Source organism: Struthio camelus, chromosome 2 (assembly GCF_040807025.1).
Source record: "Struthio camelus isolate bStrCam1 chromosome 2, bStrCam1.hap1, whole genome shotgun sequence".
Taxonomy (NCBI): domain Eukaryota; kingdom Metazoa; phylum Chordata; class Aves; order Struthioniformes; family Struthionidae; genus Struthio; species Struthio camelus.
Window position 1 is genome coordinate 157,798,115 of NC_090943.1, and position 20,040 is coordinate 157,818,154.

A 20,040-nucleotide genomic window follows, 5' to 3' on the forward strand; every position below is an offset into this window, starting at 1 on the left:
ATTCCCTTGGGAACAGAAACCTTTTAGTATCCCTAAAGCTGCAGCGAGTGGAAGACATGTCTGATAACTGCTCCTCCAGACTGGAACGTGATCATGTTTGACCACGTTTCGAAATTGCCTTCCCTGGGTTTCTCCACGACGACCGCACGTGACAAGCCAGTTTCAAGTGAAGTTTCATGCCAAGCATTGCCCATCAGGGTTGGGGACACGCTCTTTATTTACACAAACCATGTGACCAGGGAACTAAAGCAAGAGAAAAGCCCCAATTCTTCAAAGTGAACCACCTACCCTGCTTTACCTGGGCATCCACGCACAGGCGTATTGAAGGTAAGAGGTCTGTACTAACCAGAGGGGCTGGCCAGCTGCTTCTCTCGGCAGCCCAGGCACCACGGGCAAAGCTAAAATCCACACTGCAAACATGGAATATCAGCAGCAAGCTGCCCACAAGAGGGAAAAAGCCACAAAGAAGTGTGGACATTGTTTCACCCAACAACAAATATTTGCATTTTAGAATGTTTAGCATAAAACATGGCCAAGTTGAATGAGAAACGTTATTTATTTAACATGCATTCCAGAAGTCTGACTGACTCCAAAGCTTGGATGATGACTAAATACCAGGCAAAACAAAGCAAGCCAGCAAATCCTCATGGGATCAACAGGCTAGATTGCTGTAAATACCACCACCATGCAGTGACGTCCCCAACAGGCCTAGCACGGCCCTCAGGGCAGCTGAGACATTTACCCTTTATCCTGAAGAACAACCTACTTAGGAACTCCAGGCTTAGTATAAATGCCTTTTATTTGGGGTTTCGGGTTTTTTTGGCTGTGCAGGACTTTGCACACAAATGATTTGGTAGTGGCTGCATTCTTCCTCATCTAGCAGGAAGCACCAAAGTGTAACCTTGAAATTAAACAGGTTCAATGCCAATGACTTCTTCCATCTGTGCAGCAGAGGAGGGCTACAACGGCTCCTCCTGGAGCAGACTGACCAAAGCACAGCAAATCCATGCTGAGGAGAAGAGCAGTTGCAATCTCATCCATTTACAACAAACTCAGTGAGACCTTAGGGCTTATAGCAGTGACTGCTGGCTAAGGTTAGCTGTTCCTTCACTAACAAATAAGCAGTAATAGCATCAGTGAAAGGTCCACACCACTGACAAGAAGGCTGTTTTATGAAGGTGGAGTGGGGAGAAGGGAATGCACAGAAACACGAAAAAAAGGGGAAACAGAAAAGAAAACTGAGTTTTTCAAGCTGCTCCCCGGCCATCATTAATAATGTATTTCCTAAATATTACACTTTATGTAAACTGTCATCAGTTTCCCCCATGGTTCTCAGGAAGCAGTTCTAGAAATCAATACTCATCCCCGTCTTAAAGATGGGTTTTCTACAGTATCTTTCTTGTCTTAGCGCAATCTTTCTCTTGGCACAAACACCCCACCATTTAAATTAGCAAGGATCTCCAGTTCTATAGGATGACACAAGAATCAGTGAGAGGGCATTCCTTAGCGAAAATGAGAAATCCTGCATTAGGGTGGAAATACTGTCTTCTGGAGCAACAGCAACCCCCTACTGCTGACACTCCTTCCTTCCCCACCTACACCCCTGCTGGTAACGTGTGGGGAAGAAGAGCTACCCCAATCAGCAAAGTGAGAACAGAGTATTAAAACAGACTGCTCTTGGCTGCCTATACCCGCCTGCAGCTATGTGACTAAAATAATAAAGAACGGAAGAACTATATGCTAATGATGAGCCAATTAACCAGGGGGAAAAGCTCCTCCGATGGCAGGCGGTGGCAGGGCTTCTGAAACAAGCGCAGCACATTAAACCTGAGGAGTGTAGCAGGAAATATTTTTAACATTTGCTCACTGGCAAACCCAAGAGAGGAGCCTCTCTGCTGTGCTCACGGTGAGTGGAAGCGCCAAGGAGACTTCCAGGATAACAGAGTGCCTTACCTCAGTGGTTGAAAGCACGGTGTCCTCATCCAGGCTTAGCACCGCATCTGTAACTATGTTGTCGTAGGGAAGGAAGCGACTGCTCATAACCTGTGGGTATCCAAGGCGAGGAGGGGAGGAAAAAAATCACTTGAAAGACTCATTTCCAAGGGAAATACTCTTTTGCTGCTCATTCTCCTTTCTTTTCATCTGAGTGTGTCTCACAGCGCATGTCTCTATCTGATGGAAAGGACCCCTCAGCTCAGGAGTGAAAGACTGTCATTTTCATCACCTCAGAAGTCAGCTTACATCTTGTACCTGAGGGATTAATTTCTGAACAGATCTCTCGCTTCGGAGTGGTCTGCCTTCCTTATATGACAAACTGTAACTGTACGCACCAATAACTACATGCACCTACAGTTTCTTTAGGGAGGATTTTCTCTGGTACCTAGGATTGTCCCTCTGCCCTCCTACGGGGTGTGAGGATCAAAGATGATGAAGTGCTGAGAAGGCCTTTGTAGCATTCATAAGGTTACGCAGTTGGGAAGCTAATGAGTCCAGGTTGCATGTTAGGGCTTTATCTGCTGACGGAAGTTATGCTACTAGCATAAAGTGCTACAACTCCATCTCTGTGCACTGCTGTTGTATTAACAGAGCTGCTGTCAAATGGAGCAACTTCTGCCAACAGAAAAGGAGAACAAGCTAAAGAACATGAGAACACTGTGTCAACTGAGCTTCACGTGCATCAGAAATCGTACTGGTATTGTTGTATCATTTATAAATGTCACGTTCCTAAGTGACATCACTACATGCACATAAAATCTATATACACAAAAGGCTTTTAAGAATTAGGGCACGATAGTTCGCAAAGCAATAGGAAATACATAGGAGAAAACGATACAAAAGATAACAACGAGAAATGAAAATCCATACGGTTTCTTTACTAGGCTAATTAGCACCTTTTGAGAATTAATGAATGGAAATAAGGACGCAACACTATTTTTCCCTCTCACTTGCTATGAAAAATAGCCTGGCTAGTTAACAGACTCTTTGTGTATACACAAATGAGTGGGCTATCTATGCTTATCTTCTGACAGATAGCTGCAGAGGGTATTGCTATTATTCTTTGAAGACATTTGTCTGACTTACTATGCCAAGAAAACACCACAAAAAATCAGGCCGTGGAAGAGGAAATCACTGCGGAAACAGGGACAAGGGATCTATGCCCAGATCCAGAGAAAGCTCTGTCTCCTATATTCAGTTGGTTCACTGTGTCCTTCTGGAGAGCATCTCTTTGTTGCTACGACGGAGAGGCCATGGTTGTGAGGAGGAGGTGACCTGGCAGGTGCTGAAGGTTTTGCTTTGCTTAGGCAAAGGCAAAGCAAAGGAAGTGGCTGTCACGAGACTTGAGTTCCCATCCTAGCTCTCTTACAGACTGTGTAAAATAGGATTAACCGCGTCTTTGTTTTTGTAGTTAAAGCTCCCTGCTGTAAATTGGGTGCGATAACATATCTTCGTTCACTGGGGAACAGTGAAGGTTAGGTAAAGGCAGACCTCTGTGATCCCCTGGACAGAATAACTGTCTGCCAAAACGCTTCAGTCAAGTTCGAATATGACAAGCAGTTCCTTTGTACACCTTTTGAATTGTACTGCTCTGGCTCTGCAAGCCTTCTCCAAACAGAGCTTTTCTGCACAAGAAGCCATTTGGCATACGACGGGATATTAGAGAGAAGAGACTGTCCACTATAAACACACCTTTGTGTACTCAGGAGACTCATTTGTAATCTAAATAGTGCCTGGGCCAATTTCTACATACCCTGATGAACTAGTCAAAGATTTTCTCCTCTATCTCACCCCTCAAGCTTTCCAAAAGGAAAGAAAAAAAACCCACAATGTTCAAAAAGCTCAGAAATTACTACAGTCTTTCTCAGCCACAGCTCTCCAAATACTGTTTACATGGCTAGCTAAGGCAAGAGCCATTAGCTGCCAAATTAGCAGGGCCCTAGCTTTTCCCTTGTTAAGTCAACTGGGGGAAAAGAGCAAAGACAAGACTGTAAATTCAAAATAGGATTGTACAGCCAAGCAGCTAAAAGTTCACTTTGCAAATGTGGAGCTCAAGAGCCAGCAGCTGACAGAGATCAGAGAGGAGACCAGCCCAAATGTGTCTGCAATGAGTCCAGAAGCGACAAGACCGCTTCTCAGAGGTCTGGATTTGGAGGGGAAACATCCACTTCAGTGCAGATTAAAAAAATAAAAAAGGTCTCTTCTCTCATCTGAGCGCTGGTTATTTTGACTTAGTGATAAGTGCAAATGATAAATGCAGTATGTTGCATAGTAAGATATTCTGCAGTGGTTTTGTTCCTGTGTGAGGGCCCCTGCCCCTTCCTTTTTTGCCTTGGGATCCCATCACTGACAACAGTATCCTGCTAGGCTGTAAGAGAAGGTACTTTTCAAAGGTAGGTTAATACATTCATTCTCATATCTTCCTCCGCTTTTGTGACCACAACTGATCCCTAAGCCTTGCATCTGACTACTCAGGCTGAATGAATTCTGCTGCATCTCTACTTTTATGCACTTGCCGATAGACAGAAATCTCCAAGGATGGGTCAGCACTACCTCTTCTTGAGGGCACACTTCAAAACTGGGTCCCCCCCGTGAGTCTCAAACTCGCAGCGTTAACTGCCAGGCTGGCGATTACTGACAGCACAAACCCCACGCATCAAACACAAATCCATGATCAAGTTGACACAAAGGGCCACAGAAAAGAAAGGGGCTGTCACACAGCTGGGAACTACAAAGCTTTCACCAAAGCAGTTGGAAAAATAAACTCTGGTCCCACTAGAGAATATATGCAATCTTTTATGATGCTCCTCTCCACCTACCTTGCTCTCTCCTTCAATGACTATGACAGGCACAGAAGTGGCAGGCCAGCGGTGTTTGGCTGGGAGGGGTTTATCACAATTCCATAAAACAATAATCTGAAAAAGAACATTGGACCATGATCAGAGACCTTCGTGGAAATGCAGTTCAAACCCTAAGGACTCAATCTCCAGATAGAAATCTCAAATTCAAGTTGGGAATTTCGAAATCAACAACATGATACAAATCTGCATAAAAATAACACTTCTGACGGTAATTTCACCCATCCTGGCTGTATACAACATACATCCTCTAAATCAAACGTAGGTTGGACATGAACTCAGGAAGTCTCTAGCCCAGGTCACAAGGCTGTCAGTGATTTACCTTGGCACTCATAAAAGGCTAAAGCACTTAACGGCTCTCTGCTGTAAGAGGGTGCTCCTATCGAGCTCTCCAGAGTTTGTTTTACGGAAGCCAAAGTCCTGGCGCTGCTGCGACTAAGAGCCACAGGGAGGAGGAAGGAAGATCACGTAGGGGCCCTTGAGGCACAGACACTCCCTGTCTGCAGCACATGCAATCCTGATCTTTAAAGTGCAGCCGCTGTTTTACCTTTCTCATGAAACAAATCCAGGGAGTTTAGTTATTGCCTCTGTTGCACTCACGCTATACTCAGAATTTGTTATTTTCCACGCACGCAGATCACAGGCAGCAGAAGTCTCAGAGAAAAGAGACATCAGAAAGGAAACAGAAGTGGGAAACCAGCCTGAGAAGGTCAGCAGGCTCTTCAATCCTGGGATAACACTTTTGTCTCCAGTGTAACTGACACATAACAAATAGTGTTGCTTACCTGTGCACAGTACTGGGACTTGGCTACAGCAACCAGGAGTTTCAGCACAGGCTGAGATTGGGAAACCAAGGGAGTTACTGCATGGATTACGGCAGTGAATGTGGACAGAGGCTTCAGACCTGAGATATAAAGAGACATAGGTTCAGTGAAGACAAAATTGCCCCATATAGGTAGAGATTAAAGGACTCTGAGATGGAAAAATAATCTACACTTAATGAAAACCTTGCCATATTTTATCAGGCCACCACCTTCAGTTTCAGATAGTAGTCCCAGACGCTTCTGAGGAGATTACACTTCCTTTCAACTCCCAAGCCCTCTGAAATCCCTGACTCTGATACAACTATTGCCTTTTCTTACTCACTGTTTTCACAGATGCCCTACTGACACCTAGCTTGTTCAGCAAAATTTTTTCCTTGCCACTGGCTCTGTTTCAGTGCCAGGCTCTATGGATATCTCCACAGTTTCCAGACATTTGTTGAGTTTCCTCAGTCCCATTGCACCCTCTGTCAAATTTTTGCTCTTTCTGGAAGGATCCCCATCTACACTCATCTTCAGTTACCTCCTGAGCTGATAATTCTGCTTGCATCCTTGTCTTCCATTCTGATATTTTTGTTTCACTATGTTTTCCTTCTCTGCCTGAAATAATACATCCTACTTGCTTATACCCTTCATTACTGCTTTCAATCTTATCTACATTCATCTGTGTGGGGTCACAGTCATTTTTCATCAAAATTCCCACAGAAGCCTTCTTCTCCTTCTTTAATGTGGTAACTGTGATTTTTTAGCAGGTGGGCAGTACTCCACACAAGTGGGATGGTAAAGGCTGTGCAAAAAGTGGAAGCAGTCCAGTAAGTAGGAACACTTGAGACTGCAGGCATGTTCCCTTGCAGAATTCATCGTTTAGTCTCTGCTTCTGGAAAAAGCCATGGACCTATGTCCTACGCAGTCCTTCTAGCAGGACTCATGTGAAGACACACAGCATGGGGAATAAATCCATACCAACTACCCACTCCAGTCACAAGTGTTATGGGTAAATTGCCCCTTATTTTCTAATAAAAAATACATGAGCACTAATATATAAGCATAAATGAAAAAATAAAGCAAAAAATTGTTCCTTTTGTGTTCGCTTGGGCCACAAACGTGTCTGCAACTCAGGCACTCGTTACCGATAACTGAAAACTATGAAGGGACACAGATTTTTTTAAAATAATCTTTGCAAGTGAGAGGCACATGATGCATGTTGATGAGTCAAGTCTACAGTGGACAGGGAAGACTGAAATACGATAAACCAAAGGTTCATCATTTATTAACTAGAAATGAATGGTAAGTCATCTGGCACATGCTGCTCAGAGATCAGTAACACGCCAAATACCGTGAGAGTACAGCAACGATTCACTTACCGAGATTAGCATAGTAGTAAGGAAAATCTCCCAGATATGAGGAATACTGTGGCAGTACAAATAACCCTCCAGGATGTTTGTTCCATATTAAGCTGTTACGTGATATGTGCTTAAATATTCTGTCCTGAATAATCTGGAAAACAAGAGAGGCAATGATTTTTAAATAGATTGTAACAACCACTGGTAGAAGCTGCACAGTCTCCAGCTGACTGGAATCATCACCAATTTTGTAAAAGCAGCAACACACAAATCACTAGGCATTCCTATTTAATCTCTCTTAAAACGACACAGAACCTGGATACTTCAACGCCACTTCAGCAGCTCAGGCTTTGTGTAATACGTTTCAAAGCACCTCATTAGTCTCTGTGGACATGGGAACCTTGCAATTCATTGCATTCTGTATTTAAAGCCAAACATTTTGCCTTTTAGAATAACTTACCAGTTGTGAGCCCAATTAGTTCATTGTCAGCTGTACTATCCAGAACTCACAAAAGATAATTATTTGAGCATGGCATTACAAAGCTAGGTATTTTTTGAGATAACAAGAGCATTCAAAAACACAAGGACTTTCAGCAAATCAGGATGCACTAATTATTCATTCTTGCTTAATTATAAAGGGTTATTAGTATTCAGATACGTCACCAATTCCATGTCCCAGTTCTATAGCAGCTCCTGTTGGGTGAAATAGAAATAGAACTTTTGGCAACTACTACCTATGTTTGTAGAGGGCCGCAAACATAGATTTATAGATTTTTAAGACCAGAACAGATTGTTAGGTCATCTACTTTATCATCTGGAATCCCACAAGCCACAAAAAAAGATGCAGAGCTGTACACTTATGTGTATTTATGAAACTAATTATAGTTGCTTCAGATCACTTGCCAGCATGTATAGCTTCTTACACTAATGGAGCTTTTTTAGACTTGTTGCAAAGGCATAACCAGATTCAAGGGTGGGAAGCTAAAACTGGACAAATTCAGCCTCCAAATAAGATGCAACTTCCTAAGTACAAGGGTAACAAAACAACAAGACCATCTTATCCAGAGGACTGATCCCAGTGCTTGGTCCCCTCAAGCATCTTTTAAGGATTATACTTTCAGAGGGCTGTATTTGCCTGGGGTGCAAAGGACAAATGCAACAATCCACAGCAGCGGATCTCAGTGTGTCCTTGTCGATTCGTTTCCCTTCAGGAGCTCTGGGGAAATTGCATTGGCTCTATTGCTTACAGCTCTTCATGCAGTCAACCGCAGAGACAGGGATTCAGATGGCAACCTTCAGGGTCAGGAAGGATCTTCCTCGCACCAATCTGCCTGCGATTCACGGTTGGGCTACACAGTTTTACTGATTTGCCTTCTTCTGAAGCGTCGCCGGTCAGCTAGATCTGGAAATGGGTTACTGGGCAAGGGCTGGGTGGCGGTTAAGAAAGAATTGCCCCTCAGTCACCTAAAGCCTTTCCTCGCCTCCTTCTGCAGCCAGGGGTAGAGCTCACCTTCTCGGATACGCTAGGGAGATTTCACATAACTGGTAGTTTTTGCATTGCATGGGGCTCATGTGCTATGAACACGCTGGGTTCTCCAAACCCAACATGTTTGTGTAACATAGGCATATCTGGGTAAAACTTGATGACTTGAAAGTCAGAGTAACTCTGCTCCCTAGTTTATTCTGGCCTTAAAAGCTGTGAACGATGGAAGGAATATGCCCACAAAATACGATAACCAAAAGCAAGCAAAAAGACCCAAATAACAAAACCCAGACAGAAGCAGCTGCTGGAGTCAAAGCAAATTTGGAATATCTACAAGCAGCTGAGCTCAAGGACAATACAAAAGGTGTCAAGGTGTACAAGGCCAATACGAAACATGAATAAATGTTACCACAACCAGTGGTTTTCCTGGATTTTTTGATTGCCTTGACAAAAGAAACATATTAAAATACAAGTTACTTTGTGCTAGCAAATCCGCAGCTAGTGACCATGTATATACTGCTAATCTGAAATGGGAAGTGTTTGCATGTTTGCATTAATTTTAGCCTACAGCCAAATATCATAGCTAATATGCAGTAATTTTCTCACCTTTCTAAGCTTTAGATAACCTTTTTTGTGGGGGAGTAATAGAGTTATGACTATATTTCCGTCACTGATAAGAGCGTATCTGAATACTTCTCTTTGGAAAGTTAGGTGTATCAGTCGTCAGATCTCCTGAACGGTAGCGGGGTGGGGAGAAGAAAAACAAAAAAGATGATGACTGCTGTTTTTCCATCTGCAAGTTGCGCTGCTGAACAAAGACAGAACCTAGAAAGTACATATTTTCGAGTGTTTACCACATAATCTAAATATTACAGCTCCTTCCTACTGTTTTCTCACAACTGAGGCATAATCAGATAAGGAGAAGTCTGCGAATTTACATGGTCAGGAGGTTTTCACAGATGGCAGAGTCTTCCATGGCACTGGTAGCCAACAAGGCTGCAGGGGAAACACATGGCTCCCATTCAACACCGCCTCAGCGCGCCGGGGGCGAAAGCAGCTCTAACACGAAGCAGCCCTCTGATGCCATGCGATAGAGGCAGTCTTCATCGCATGTCAGGCATACCAATCTCCCTAATACTGTTACTCAACAGGCTGGGGAGCTGACCTGCGTAATAAATCACCCCTAAAAAATGGGAGGTTAATTTATCACACTCCTGGTCAACATAAGAAATCTCACTGTCTGTAGTGATAGAAGAAAAGACAAGCTGGCAGAAGGAGAACAGGGGAGGATAAAAAAGATAACATGGAGGACTAATCAATTAAAATTCAAAGTATATAATGTTCCATGTATTACAGAGATAGCAGCTCTATGGTGTCTTCAATGATGAGGCAACATAGGAAGTTTAATAAGAAGGAAGGGGTTAGGATCTATGGCCAGATCTCCCTTTTCTGTTTGGAGTTCATTAATGGTACAATGTCCTCACACACTAACTCTGCCTTTAAAAAGTTCGTAAGAAGCAGCCTTAATCATTGCTGCTTCTTAGTACACTACAGTGAAGCATCAAACACCTCTTATATGTACTTTGCACTCTCCTTCTCCGCTCTTCTTCCTGAGGGGAGGACTAAATATCCTGCGCAGGGATCAGGTATGTTTGGATTGGTTTTTACAGAAGACCCAAGCTGAAAAAGTGCAGAGTACGCTGAAGGGTGTGTCGGAAGGGTGTTTGAGGCAGCCCATTGCTTTCTGCCTCCCGCTTGCCAGCCTGAGGCGGACTCTAAACCAAAGCCCGTGGACCAGGCCGCTCCTGGGCACCAGCGATGTGGGGCTACTGGTCAAAGATTTCAATCCTCCCACTACAGGCAAAGAGCTCTTTGGCCCAGACCACCGAATGAGCTGAAAAAGGACTTTAAAATGTGACTTGATGTTTTAACAGGCATCCAGGATAAAAGGGAGAGGAGAGCTGTGTTGGTGAAGAATTTTTCTGTCCTAACATTCTCATACCTGGACAGGTCACAGCGTTGCATATTTAGCGACATCAGAACACTCCAGTACTATAGTGTTACAACAGAAGATGGATAAAATCCACCAGAAAAACAGTCCTGCTAGGAATTTACTTCCAGGCATCAGATTTTAAGCAGAGAATATGCTGCTATCAGACTTCTGACATTATGAACCACTCTCAACTGTTTCATTCCTTTCTTAAGGAAAGTAACTCAAGACATTACTGAGGCAAGTTGAAATGTAAAATACATACCTGTTTATATGAACAGAACCCCTCTTAATCATCTTACAAATATTGAAAGTCTTGAATTAAAAAAAAATCCTCAAAACAAAACCACTTTCGTGAACAAACAAAAGCCCAGGACACAACTTCAATGCCAAGCATGCATTCCTTGCTTTAATTAAATTAAACCTTCTAGGATAGTGTTTGTTTTCTCTTCAGTTTTTCCACTCGATACTGCAACTTGCTGGTTGCCCAGCTGCTTTGAGCTTTATTTCAGGTTCTGATGCCTGTCCCCTCGGCACCTACGGCCACATGGGCCACCATGCCCGGGGGAAGCCCTAAAGATGCACATGCCTGTGCTGGCGCTTGATGTGACTGACGCCAAGGCTCAGGAACGGCACGTAACCTCCCCATGGGATGGCCACGACATGGCAAGGAGAGAGGCTGGGAGGAAGGCCAGGCTGCCCTCTCCTTTTCACAAACCCTAATGATAATGGTGCATGCAGGGACAGGGCAGAGATGTCCAAGGCATGAGGCACCCTGATTGTCTCTCAGGGTACTTCTATAAGAATAAATCAGACCCTGGGAGGGCAAGCCCTGGCGCAGGCCTTCCAGCTCAGTTAGTCTGATCCCGCCATGGTTTGGGGCTCCAATAATTACCTCTACCTCTTCAGCGCTCATGGAGAGCTTGAGGATGTGGAGCCCAACAGGCAGGAGGGACAGGGTCATCCTCTTCTCACAGGGGAGGACAGCATTGCACGGAGGCGAGGACAGCTATGGCAGGGGCTCTGAAAATGTTCTCTGGCTGGCTTTCCTTGTGAGCACAGACAAAACCTAAGGGACTATCCTCCAGCAGCTGGAGGTAGATCAGCCATGGGCAACCTGCACCGCAGACCAAAACACAGGCAGCAGCTCTCATTTGCCGTTTTCAGGGCAAAGCAAGCACAGCAGGCAATGTGGAGTTTTACAGTTGAGCGCTAAGACAGATGCAATTGCAGAAGCATTAGCATAAGACAAATACATTTGCACCTACAAAGTGAGGCACTTATGGTGGTAAAAGTATGTCAAAAATTCATGTGCAAAATTGCAAAACAATTAGAAGAGAAATCCACTTTTGAAATTGTAGCCTGGGCCCTACTTCTAAAGAGTCTTTCATCTCTGCTCTACCTCCGAATTCAGAAAGGATTCTCTCCACATTTGAGATCATCTGTCCCGTTTTAAATAGCAGCCTAATTATGATTATTTCTTAATATTTCATAGAAATGATCAGGACTTTCCCTTACCCTCTGTGGGAAGATAAGACTTGGTGATTTACCAGCTCCCGTTTTTCTTCAGCCAGACCAATAGCCCCATCAAAGGGCATCAAAATGTTAAGGAACGGTAGAAAAGGAGCTTTACAGTAATATTTTTTCCCAGAATGAATTCTAGAAAGGTTTCTTAAAAAATCATACTCATTACCACTGACAAGAATAGTGATTCATAAGCCATAAAGCCTGGTGAAGGCAAGATCACACATGACAACTTTTCCACATGTCAGATATCTCCCATTTTTCATCAGGTCTGTTTTCTAACGTGGAATCCAATAATGAAGAAAGTATTTCTTTAGAGGAGAAAAGCTATCAAGATGCTGCGTTTGTTTGTTTGTTTGTTTGTTTGTTTTTGTTTCCTAGTGACCAAACTCGCTTCATGAAAGCCACGGTTCGACGCGGGCTGAGCCCAGGATCGGCTGGACAGGTAAGGAAACCTCGCTGTCCTGTATGGTCCCAGGTAACTTTTACTCACCTCTAGTGTAGTCAATACAATCTTCTCAACTGAAGAAAAATAAGCCTCCCACAAGAACTGTGTCTGCTGTCTAAGTGCTAGGATTTTATCCTGATGGATAGACCTGATTGTAGAAGGAATCTGTAACACAAGATGTAATAGAGTCATTAGCTTCAGCAAACACTGCAACCTCATCAAATTAATACCAAGCTGCATGGATTCGACGCTCCCTAGCGCTCCCATCCGCCAAGAGGTAAACCAACAGGTAACGCCCTGATGGGAAATGAATGACACACATCCCTTTATGATCTCTGGCACTGGCCAACCTTAGAATACACAAAAACAGCTCTGTGTGCTTCCTCTTAGTTTTTGGTTGTTTCTATGGCAGCAAAAGCTGCCTCTCCCCCACTCCTCTCCCTCAAGCTGTGGTGTGGCACAGCAAGGAGCTCCTCAATAAATCCCTCACACACAGACCTTTTCATGGACCGGCAGTTTAGCAAACTAGTACCTGCAGGACTTGAGAGTCCAACAATAATCTCAAAGTATATTAAAGGGATCTGGAATTGCATTTACCACAGCATGGCCACGCTAAGCGCCCTGAGGTAAACACAGCAACATCTGAAGCAAGACTCCGGTTTTTGGAGCCTGCGGATCAAATTGCATTTTACTAATTATTGTGGGTGGAAAGAACAGCGCCTCCCACCACACCTGTTATTCACAAGGGAAAACAATGCTTCTTTCTTCCTCTCTCCATTAAAGTAACTCTTTAATTCTGGTATAAGTTGCCTTACAAATAAAAACCAAAGAGTCCTACTGCAATGCTCACTGGCTCAGAAGAAGCAGGGCTTCACGTCTGCTTTTTTCCTCACTCCCACTTCTTTCCCCTTCCACACTGGAGGAAACCCAATGTCTATATGTGTCACCTTTTAATTTCCTAAGACCTCACCCGAGGCTTCCAGGACACTACTTTGACAATGCAAATGGACAGTATCAAAGGAATTTCACTGTAATTTACTCCAGTTATAAGGCCTGCTCACAACACTAGAAAGGCATCTGGGATATTTTTCACATTTACGTTCATTTATTCCAGGAACGAGGAGCTGTGCTTTTGCACCTCCTTTTTACTGGGATTTCAAATTAGGCCACTTCGTTCTCAGTCACTCATTTCTCGCCAATCTTTCACCTCAGTCATTAGTTGTGATAGCAAATCGCTTGGCTGTGTTGCTTTTTGCTTATACCAGCTTATTGCGACGCTTACCTGCACCCCAGCGCATCCCCCCCCGTCTCCTGAGCTGTACGCACTTTGCTTATTCCTGAAAAATTCAGAGCGAGAGCTGGCAATGATCATTATTTGGTTTCGCACGCTCCGAATGAAATGGTTTCATAAGAAACATTTATCTGAGGAAAATTTGAAATTTTAATAATTTATATGTAACGCATTTCCACAAGAATCAGTAAATTCTTTACTGCGCTGTTTGCCTGCAAGTCTGGACCACAGCTCCGCAGAGCCACGCAGCACCAGATGTGGCAATCTCTACTCTCTAAGACTTTAATCTAATATACTGATTAACTCTATTACAGAATTTGAGCTTATGGGAGAGGAAGGGCTACAGCAAGGTGGCCTAGAAGAAAACGGTCAGAATGTCAAAGAAAGACAGTATCATTCCTCCGCTGCAGTCCCCCTATGTCTCTATGTAAAATATTCACGGCAAAACAAGTATGAAAAGCTGAAGTTAAAACATGTACTAGTGCATGTTTTTCTAATCAATTACTTCATTATTGCTGAATAGTATATAATTGAACCAAGTTTTATCTTTTCGGGTGAATATTCTTTCTTTTCATCATTTTTAGACCACGGTTCCCATAAATGCAGGGGCACTGAACATTATCTGTACTGGCTGTACACAGACAAGCACACAGTCATACCCGTGATCATTACCAACAGCAAACACGTGACCAAATGCACTTCAATATGGCATTTCCCCCCCATAATATGGCATTTTAATATGGCATTCCCCCCCAATGGCATTTTAATATGGCATTTTCCCCCTAAAATTAAACATTTCATTGCACGACATGCAGCCTCACGTGTGTGCATACGTGTACGAGCAGGATATAAAATCCGTACTCATTCCCAGCTATGCTTTTTGAACGTGAAGGCTGCTCTGACCATGAAGGTTACTGCCATAAGTTATCGCTGTACAGACTACAGTGTGCTTGTGTGTGCCTGCAAATGCAGTGCCAAGGTGAAAAAAAAGCCTTGGTGCCTGCTCTGTTGCAACAGCTGGAAAGAAAAACCAGAGCTCCCGTTTTAACTGTATTTGCCTATTAGTTATTAATCTACTTGTCCAGAAAGACAGGTGGGGAAAATGATGTATTAATACTAATCTGGCAGGATTACACTGGAATTATTAGAACTGGATGACGTCTTAATGAAAGGTCATTTTGGTAATAAGGAGGGGGAGGGTGAAAATCATGCTACACAAATAAATGCAGAAAGGCTGGATTAAGCTTTCCTAGTGCTATGATGAGGAGAATATGCAAATAAAAACATCTGAGCTGCTCTAAAACAGGAAATGAAAAACTGTAACATAACAAAAACATTTCCCAGAGCAGACATTCAGGCCCTCTGCCAGCTCTTTAAAAACACTGTTAATAATGGTGCAGTAGCTGTTCAGTATGGAAGCAGCTGTGAAGAGAACGAATGGCATGTTACAGGAAAGCATGAAGATCAGCAAACTATTATTATTTGAAGAGTGAAATAATTTTGCTCACAGAAAATATGTTGTCCATAGAAGCGAAAAATCAAATGTCCCTTTTACGTTTGCAGCTTGTTACTCTTGTTACTCATTAATGACTATAGGTAGCACTTTAAAAGAACTGCTAGGCCAGTTCTTTACAAATATTTACATCTTCAGATAAGTAAACAGGCATCTAATGAGATTTTCAAAGGCGCTTCATTTTTTGGGAATCAGGACACCTGTACCTTGAGGACTTCTCTCCATAAATGACAGCAGCTTGTCACTTTGGAAATGAGCTGAACTCCACAAAAACAAAAGCCCTCTTCCCATGCAATACGAAGGCAGTCAGTGCACAGCAGCTATTGCATTCAAAACTCCTACCCTAACGCTCAGTCTGCAAAATCCACTGTTTATTAAAAAAAAAAAAAGTTCTAAACATCCTGCCTTCTCCCTATTAATATCAAAATGTGTTCAAGAGGATAGGAAGAACATCCCTGTAACCAAGGTGGAAACTAATATGTTCAGGATCACATAGCTGTTTACTGGCTATTCTAGGAATGGTCCTAGATCTCTTGGATCTCAGCTTAACACCGCGCAACAGCCTTTCATCAAATGCTACTTTGGAGAAATCAATTTTTCAATAATGTTTCCTGACATCAACTTCTCCACATACTTTAAAAAATGTAGTTAGACTATAAGACTTGTTAGGGAAAAAGAAAAAAAAATTTAGTGAATTTAGTGACAAAAGTAGATGCTGAAGGTAACACAGCATTTCCAATTTCTCAGCTCACTTTTGTTCCAAGATCTCAATGAAATTAACAATTAAGTGATATGAGCACGGTTTCAGAAAGAAATGTTATGTGATTCAGATATCGAAAAAGAGACAGGTTCTGCTTCTCATAAAAACATTAGGGATTAACTCCTTCTTGAGGAGATACCTGCTTTCCTGAGGAGTCCTTGTGGGACCTACCAGTCAGATAGGCAGTCCTGGTGCTGTCCCCCAAGAATAAAGTACTTCTAAAGCATAAGAGCAGAAATGTACGTCAGGTATTTTGTGTCTCATGACAGCATCCAATTCCAGACAGCCTTGCCTCAGAGAGGCATCCAGGTGCTCCACACCGAGAGAAATCTTGAGCTCTTGGAAAAAAAAAAAATTTCTTCCATGCAGGAATGTGGCCGAGTGGTCTGAATGACCTTCAGGTCAAAAAAATGAATGATGTCATATTAAATGAGCTCATAGCCAGTGTGACACAGACAATCCCTTCATGATAAAAATTCTTTTACAGCCTTGACCTTTTGGATTCATCTTCCCCGTCCATTTAGATGGCAGCAGTGATAATCAACTGATCCGCTGAAGGCCACAGCCTTTTCCTTACCTGTAATAACAATCTCTCATCCCCTATGACGGCAGCTTGGTTCCAATCAATCACTTCTGAGAATGGCAACTCCCATCCATTGCTGAGCATCACTGGGACACAGGCAGCCTGCACACAGAGCCAGCGCAGTCATTAGAGGATATGCTGTGCGTGTGGTCAATGATTAGTGCAAACTTTGAGGTCCATACCAAGGCAATTACTGTAATTTTCTGCAGAACTTTTGACCCGGCTCTCATGAAAAGCAATCAAAAAGAAAGACAATACGGCAAAGAACACCCGGAGCTCGAGACGACAGCATAGCAGCCCAAATTTTTATGGCTTTCCTTTCTACGCTCATTCATATTCACTGAAAGGTAGGTTTTGCAGGCAGAGTAGCAACTGAAAGGCTGTGCTTATCTGTAGGACTAGCAAAGAACCGGTAAAGTCCTAGAAATATAACACTAGAGAATTTAATAAAAAATTATGGCCTTTCTTGCTGCTTTGTGAACCATTCAGCAGGGAGCTAATTCCTTCAATTTTTATAATATGCTGTGAGACAACTCTATAGAAAATGTATGTGATTTTTAATTCTAGAGCATTTTTTCCATAAAGCAGGTGAGAAGTTCCTATCCCATTTGAAACCGTTTCTCCAAGTGGAAGCCACTGCAAAATTTATCTATCATCGCTGGAAATGAGTCTACAAAAATAATTGCTTTCTGTTTAAAAAAAAAAAACAAATAAAAAGCATATACCTTTAGCATGTATTTCTCAACAGTATGGTTCACCTCAGTTATCTCGTTTTTTGTGTGTTGCGCAAGTTCCTTGGCACAGAGAACAACTTTGTGGCTACTCAGTAAATAGTGCAGTATTTCCGTAAGTAAGTGATTGCTGCTACATTCTGGTCAGCTGGATCTGAACACAGGATCCAAACCAAAAGCCCATTGAAGTGATGACAGAATCTTCTCTATTAATAGAAGATTTGCCTCAAGTCAGTGCTCTGGTTCAGTTTCTTTTAGGCCAAACTAAGCTTAAATGCTCTGAGTCTGATCTAGATTGGGTCAGTTCCCGAAGGACGGAATACAGAGGAACTTTCAGATTGCTGTACCTGCGTTTGTAATATACACTATACATGGGATCTTAGACTAGTCAAGTCTCTGTATTATAGCAGTACCTTTAAAATGTAAAGAACTGCGATCCTCTGTAAGGAAATTACACTAGTGCGTGAAAAAAGACAATCAGAAAACACTTAGCAATCTATTTCCATGTTTAAAACATTCCACTAATGTGAACGATGTCTTTCAACATTCCCAGGAACCAGACAGAAATTTAGAACTCATCATAATCTGAACTCATCATATACTGCTGCTAGCCCAGTAGGAAAACCCACAATCCCTGCATTTTATCATCACCATGAGGAAGCCCTCCAAGTTCTGCACAGTGATGCTTTCTTCTCCTAAGGCTATCTATCTAATGGAAGCTGCATGAACTGTGCTGATCTTGGGCCAAGTCAAGGAAAGAGTTGACCAGTGCTTTTTAGAGGATCTGAAGCTACTCGTCATCCCCAAGAAGCTTGTCCCACTGCTTCCTCTGAAGAGGCTGGGCAGGGCACAGCACTTTGCAATTGCAAGCCATTAATCGTCTCCTAAGTAGGAGCAAAGAGGAGACAGTCCAGTACTTGAATCTCCCATATGATACTAGGGGTGGGATACAGTGGCTAAACATAAGCGTCCAATGCCTTTTGAGATGTTCTAGGGTATCTGACACACCCACCCAAGGCTGGCAGATACGACGCAAGAGCTACAGGAGACTTGCACCGTTCTGGAGAAGTAGCTGAAAGCCAAAAGGGTAGCCCAGGACTTCTAAACGACACTACGCATCTGCATTTATGCACCGGAATCCCACTCTACATTTTGTTAAACAATACTCTACTTTTCAATAGTGGCTGGGACGTTTTGTGGATGATGAAGAAAGGTCATGTGATTGTAGTTACTTAGCAGCTTTACTGCCAACGTTGGGACAGTTCCTGCATGACAAAGGCAGGACCCTGTAAGGTGTCCTCATGTGCAATCTCACCGACACCAAGAAGTGCCCCAGCCTCCTCTTCCCTTTACGCTGGCTTCCATGTAGATTAAATCCAGACGCAAGTCCCAGAGCGGAGCTGCAGCGTCCCCTGCATAGTTGCTCACTATGGCTGACTGAAGATGCAAGACCCCAGGGATGAGTTGACGTTTGCGAAAAAAAACGGTCATGCTGGCAGCAGTCAGTGGCAGGCTGATAACAGAAACCTTACCGGCGTGCTGCCAAGCTTCACTGCCACAGCGACTCAGGAGCCACTTTGCTTTGCTCTCTGGTGCTGGCCAGAAGCAAAAGAGGTAGACCTATTAACCAAAGGGTTTTGAAATGGTGAAGGGGATCTGAGTGCTGTCCCGGACACAGTCCAGAAGAGCCAATGTAAGCTGTCTGAAACCAGCCTACATCAATCTCCTGCTTCACGCCATGCTTCCATTTGGGGCTTTAAAGTCACCGGGCCACACTCTGCATGGTCAGCACGCAGCGTCACAGGACAGACAGTGCATAAGCAGGGTTGCTAATGTGAAAACAGAAAGCTATTCTTAGTGCCCCAGGGTTTACTCGGAGAGGTCAGGGTCTCCCAAGGGAAGCCTCACACCTTGATAAAATACTGCCCTAAATCAACCTAACCTCAAAGTCGTCTACAACCAGCGAAACCCTCTTCCTGGAGGTAATGCAATTCAGCCTTCAGATGAGCTCAGTGCTCAGCCCCTCCTGGGAAGAAGCTGCCAATTGCTCCACAAGTATGAACAGAGGCTTCTGCAAAGTGGATTACTGTCCACTAGGGAAATGAAGCACGTTTCCCTCCTCCCCACTGCCTTGCTGTTGCATGCTCAACTCCAGCCAGCGGAGCCAACGCTATAAACCCTGGCTCTTACCTGCAACGCTTCCAGAAACCTGAAAGAGCCAAGCCTGCGGCCACGGGGAACCAGACAGAAAGTGGCATTGTGCAGCATTTCACGGTAATCATACCTAACAAGAACAGGGGAGAAAAGAGAAAATTCAATTAGTGGTGAGTCCTAAGGTAACTGTGCATGAAAATGCAAACAGCTGCTGAGACGCATCTGGATAAAATCACTTCTGATGAAGGCCGCTCACCATCAGGTTAACTAGTGGGGGGTGTGGGTGTGGGTGTTTACACATGTGTTGGCCATCTCTCACACTCCTTTTTGTTCATCCTAAGGAGTAACCAACGTGGGAAAAAAGTTCAGGGAAACAGCAACAAAATTGAGAACGGAGGAAATAATTTTGCCTTAGCAATAATCACTCTTTTCTGTATAAATAGGTGAGCATGAGTGCACAACAATAAACTTATATTAAATGTTTTCATATCCAAAGCGCTGTCATGGCAATGCTGTGAATCTGATTTCTATTCAGATTTAGTCAAA

General features: G+C 43.4%; 1 protein-coding gene across 1 annotated transcript in view; it reads right to left on the reverse strand.

Moving 5' to 3' along the window:
- EXT1 (exostosin glycosyltransferase 1) overlaps positions 1-20,040 on the reverse strand; it is a 188,122-nt gene that overhangs the window by 6,773 nt on the left and 161,309 nt on the right. The window contains exons 2-8 of the mRNA XM_009684082.2: positions 19,531-19,624; positions 16,604-16,711; positions 12,508-12,627; positions 7,039-7,171; positions 5,639-5,757; positions 4,815-4,910; positions 1,954-2,043 (exon numbers count right to left, since the gene is read on the reverse strand). Coding sequence (XP_009682377.2) covers positions 1,954-2,043; positions 4,815-4,910; positions 5,639-5,757; positions 7,039-7,171; positions 12,508-12,627; positions 16,604-16,711; positions 19,531-19,624 — 760 coding nt within the window. The remainder of the gene's footprint in view (positions 1-1,953; positions 2,044-4,814; positions 4,911-5,638; positions 5,758-7,038; positions 7,172-12,507; positions 12,628-16,603; positions 16,712-19,530; positions 19,625-20,040) is intronic.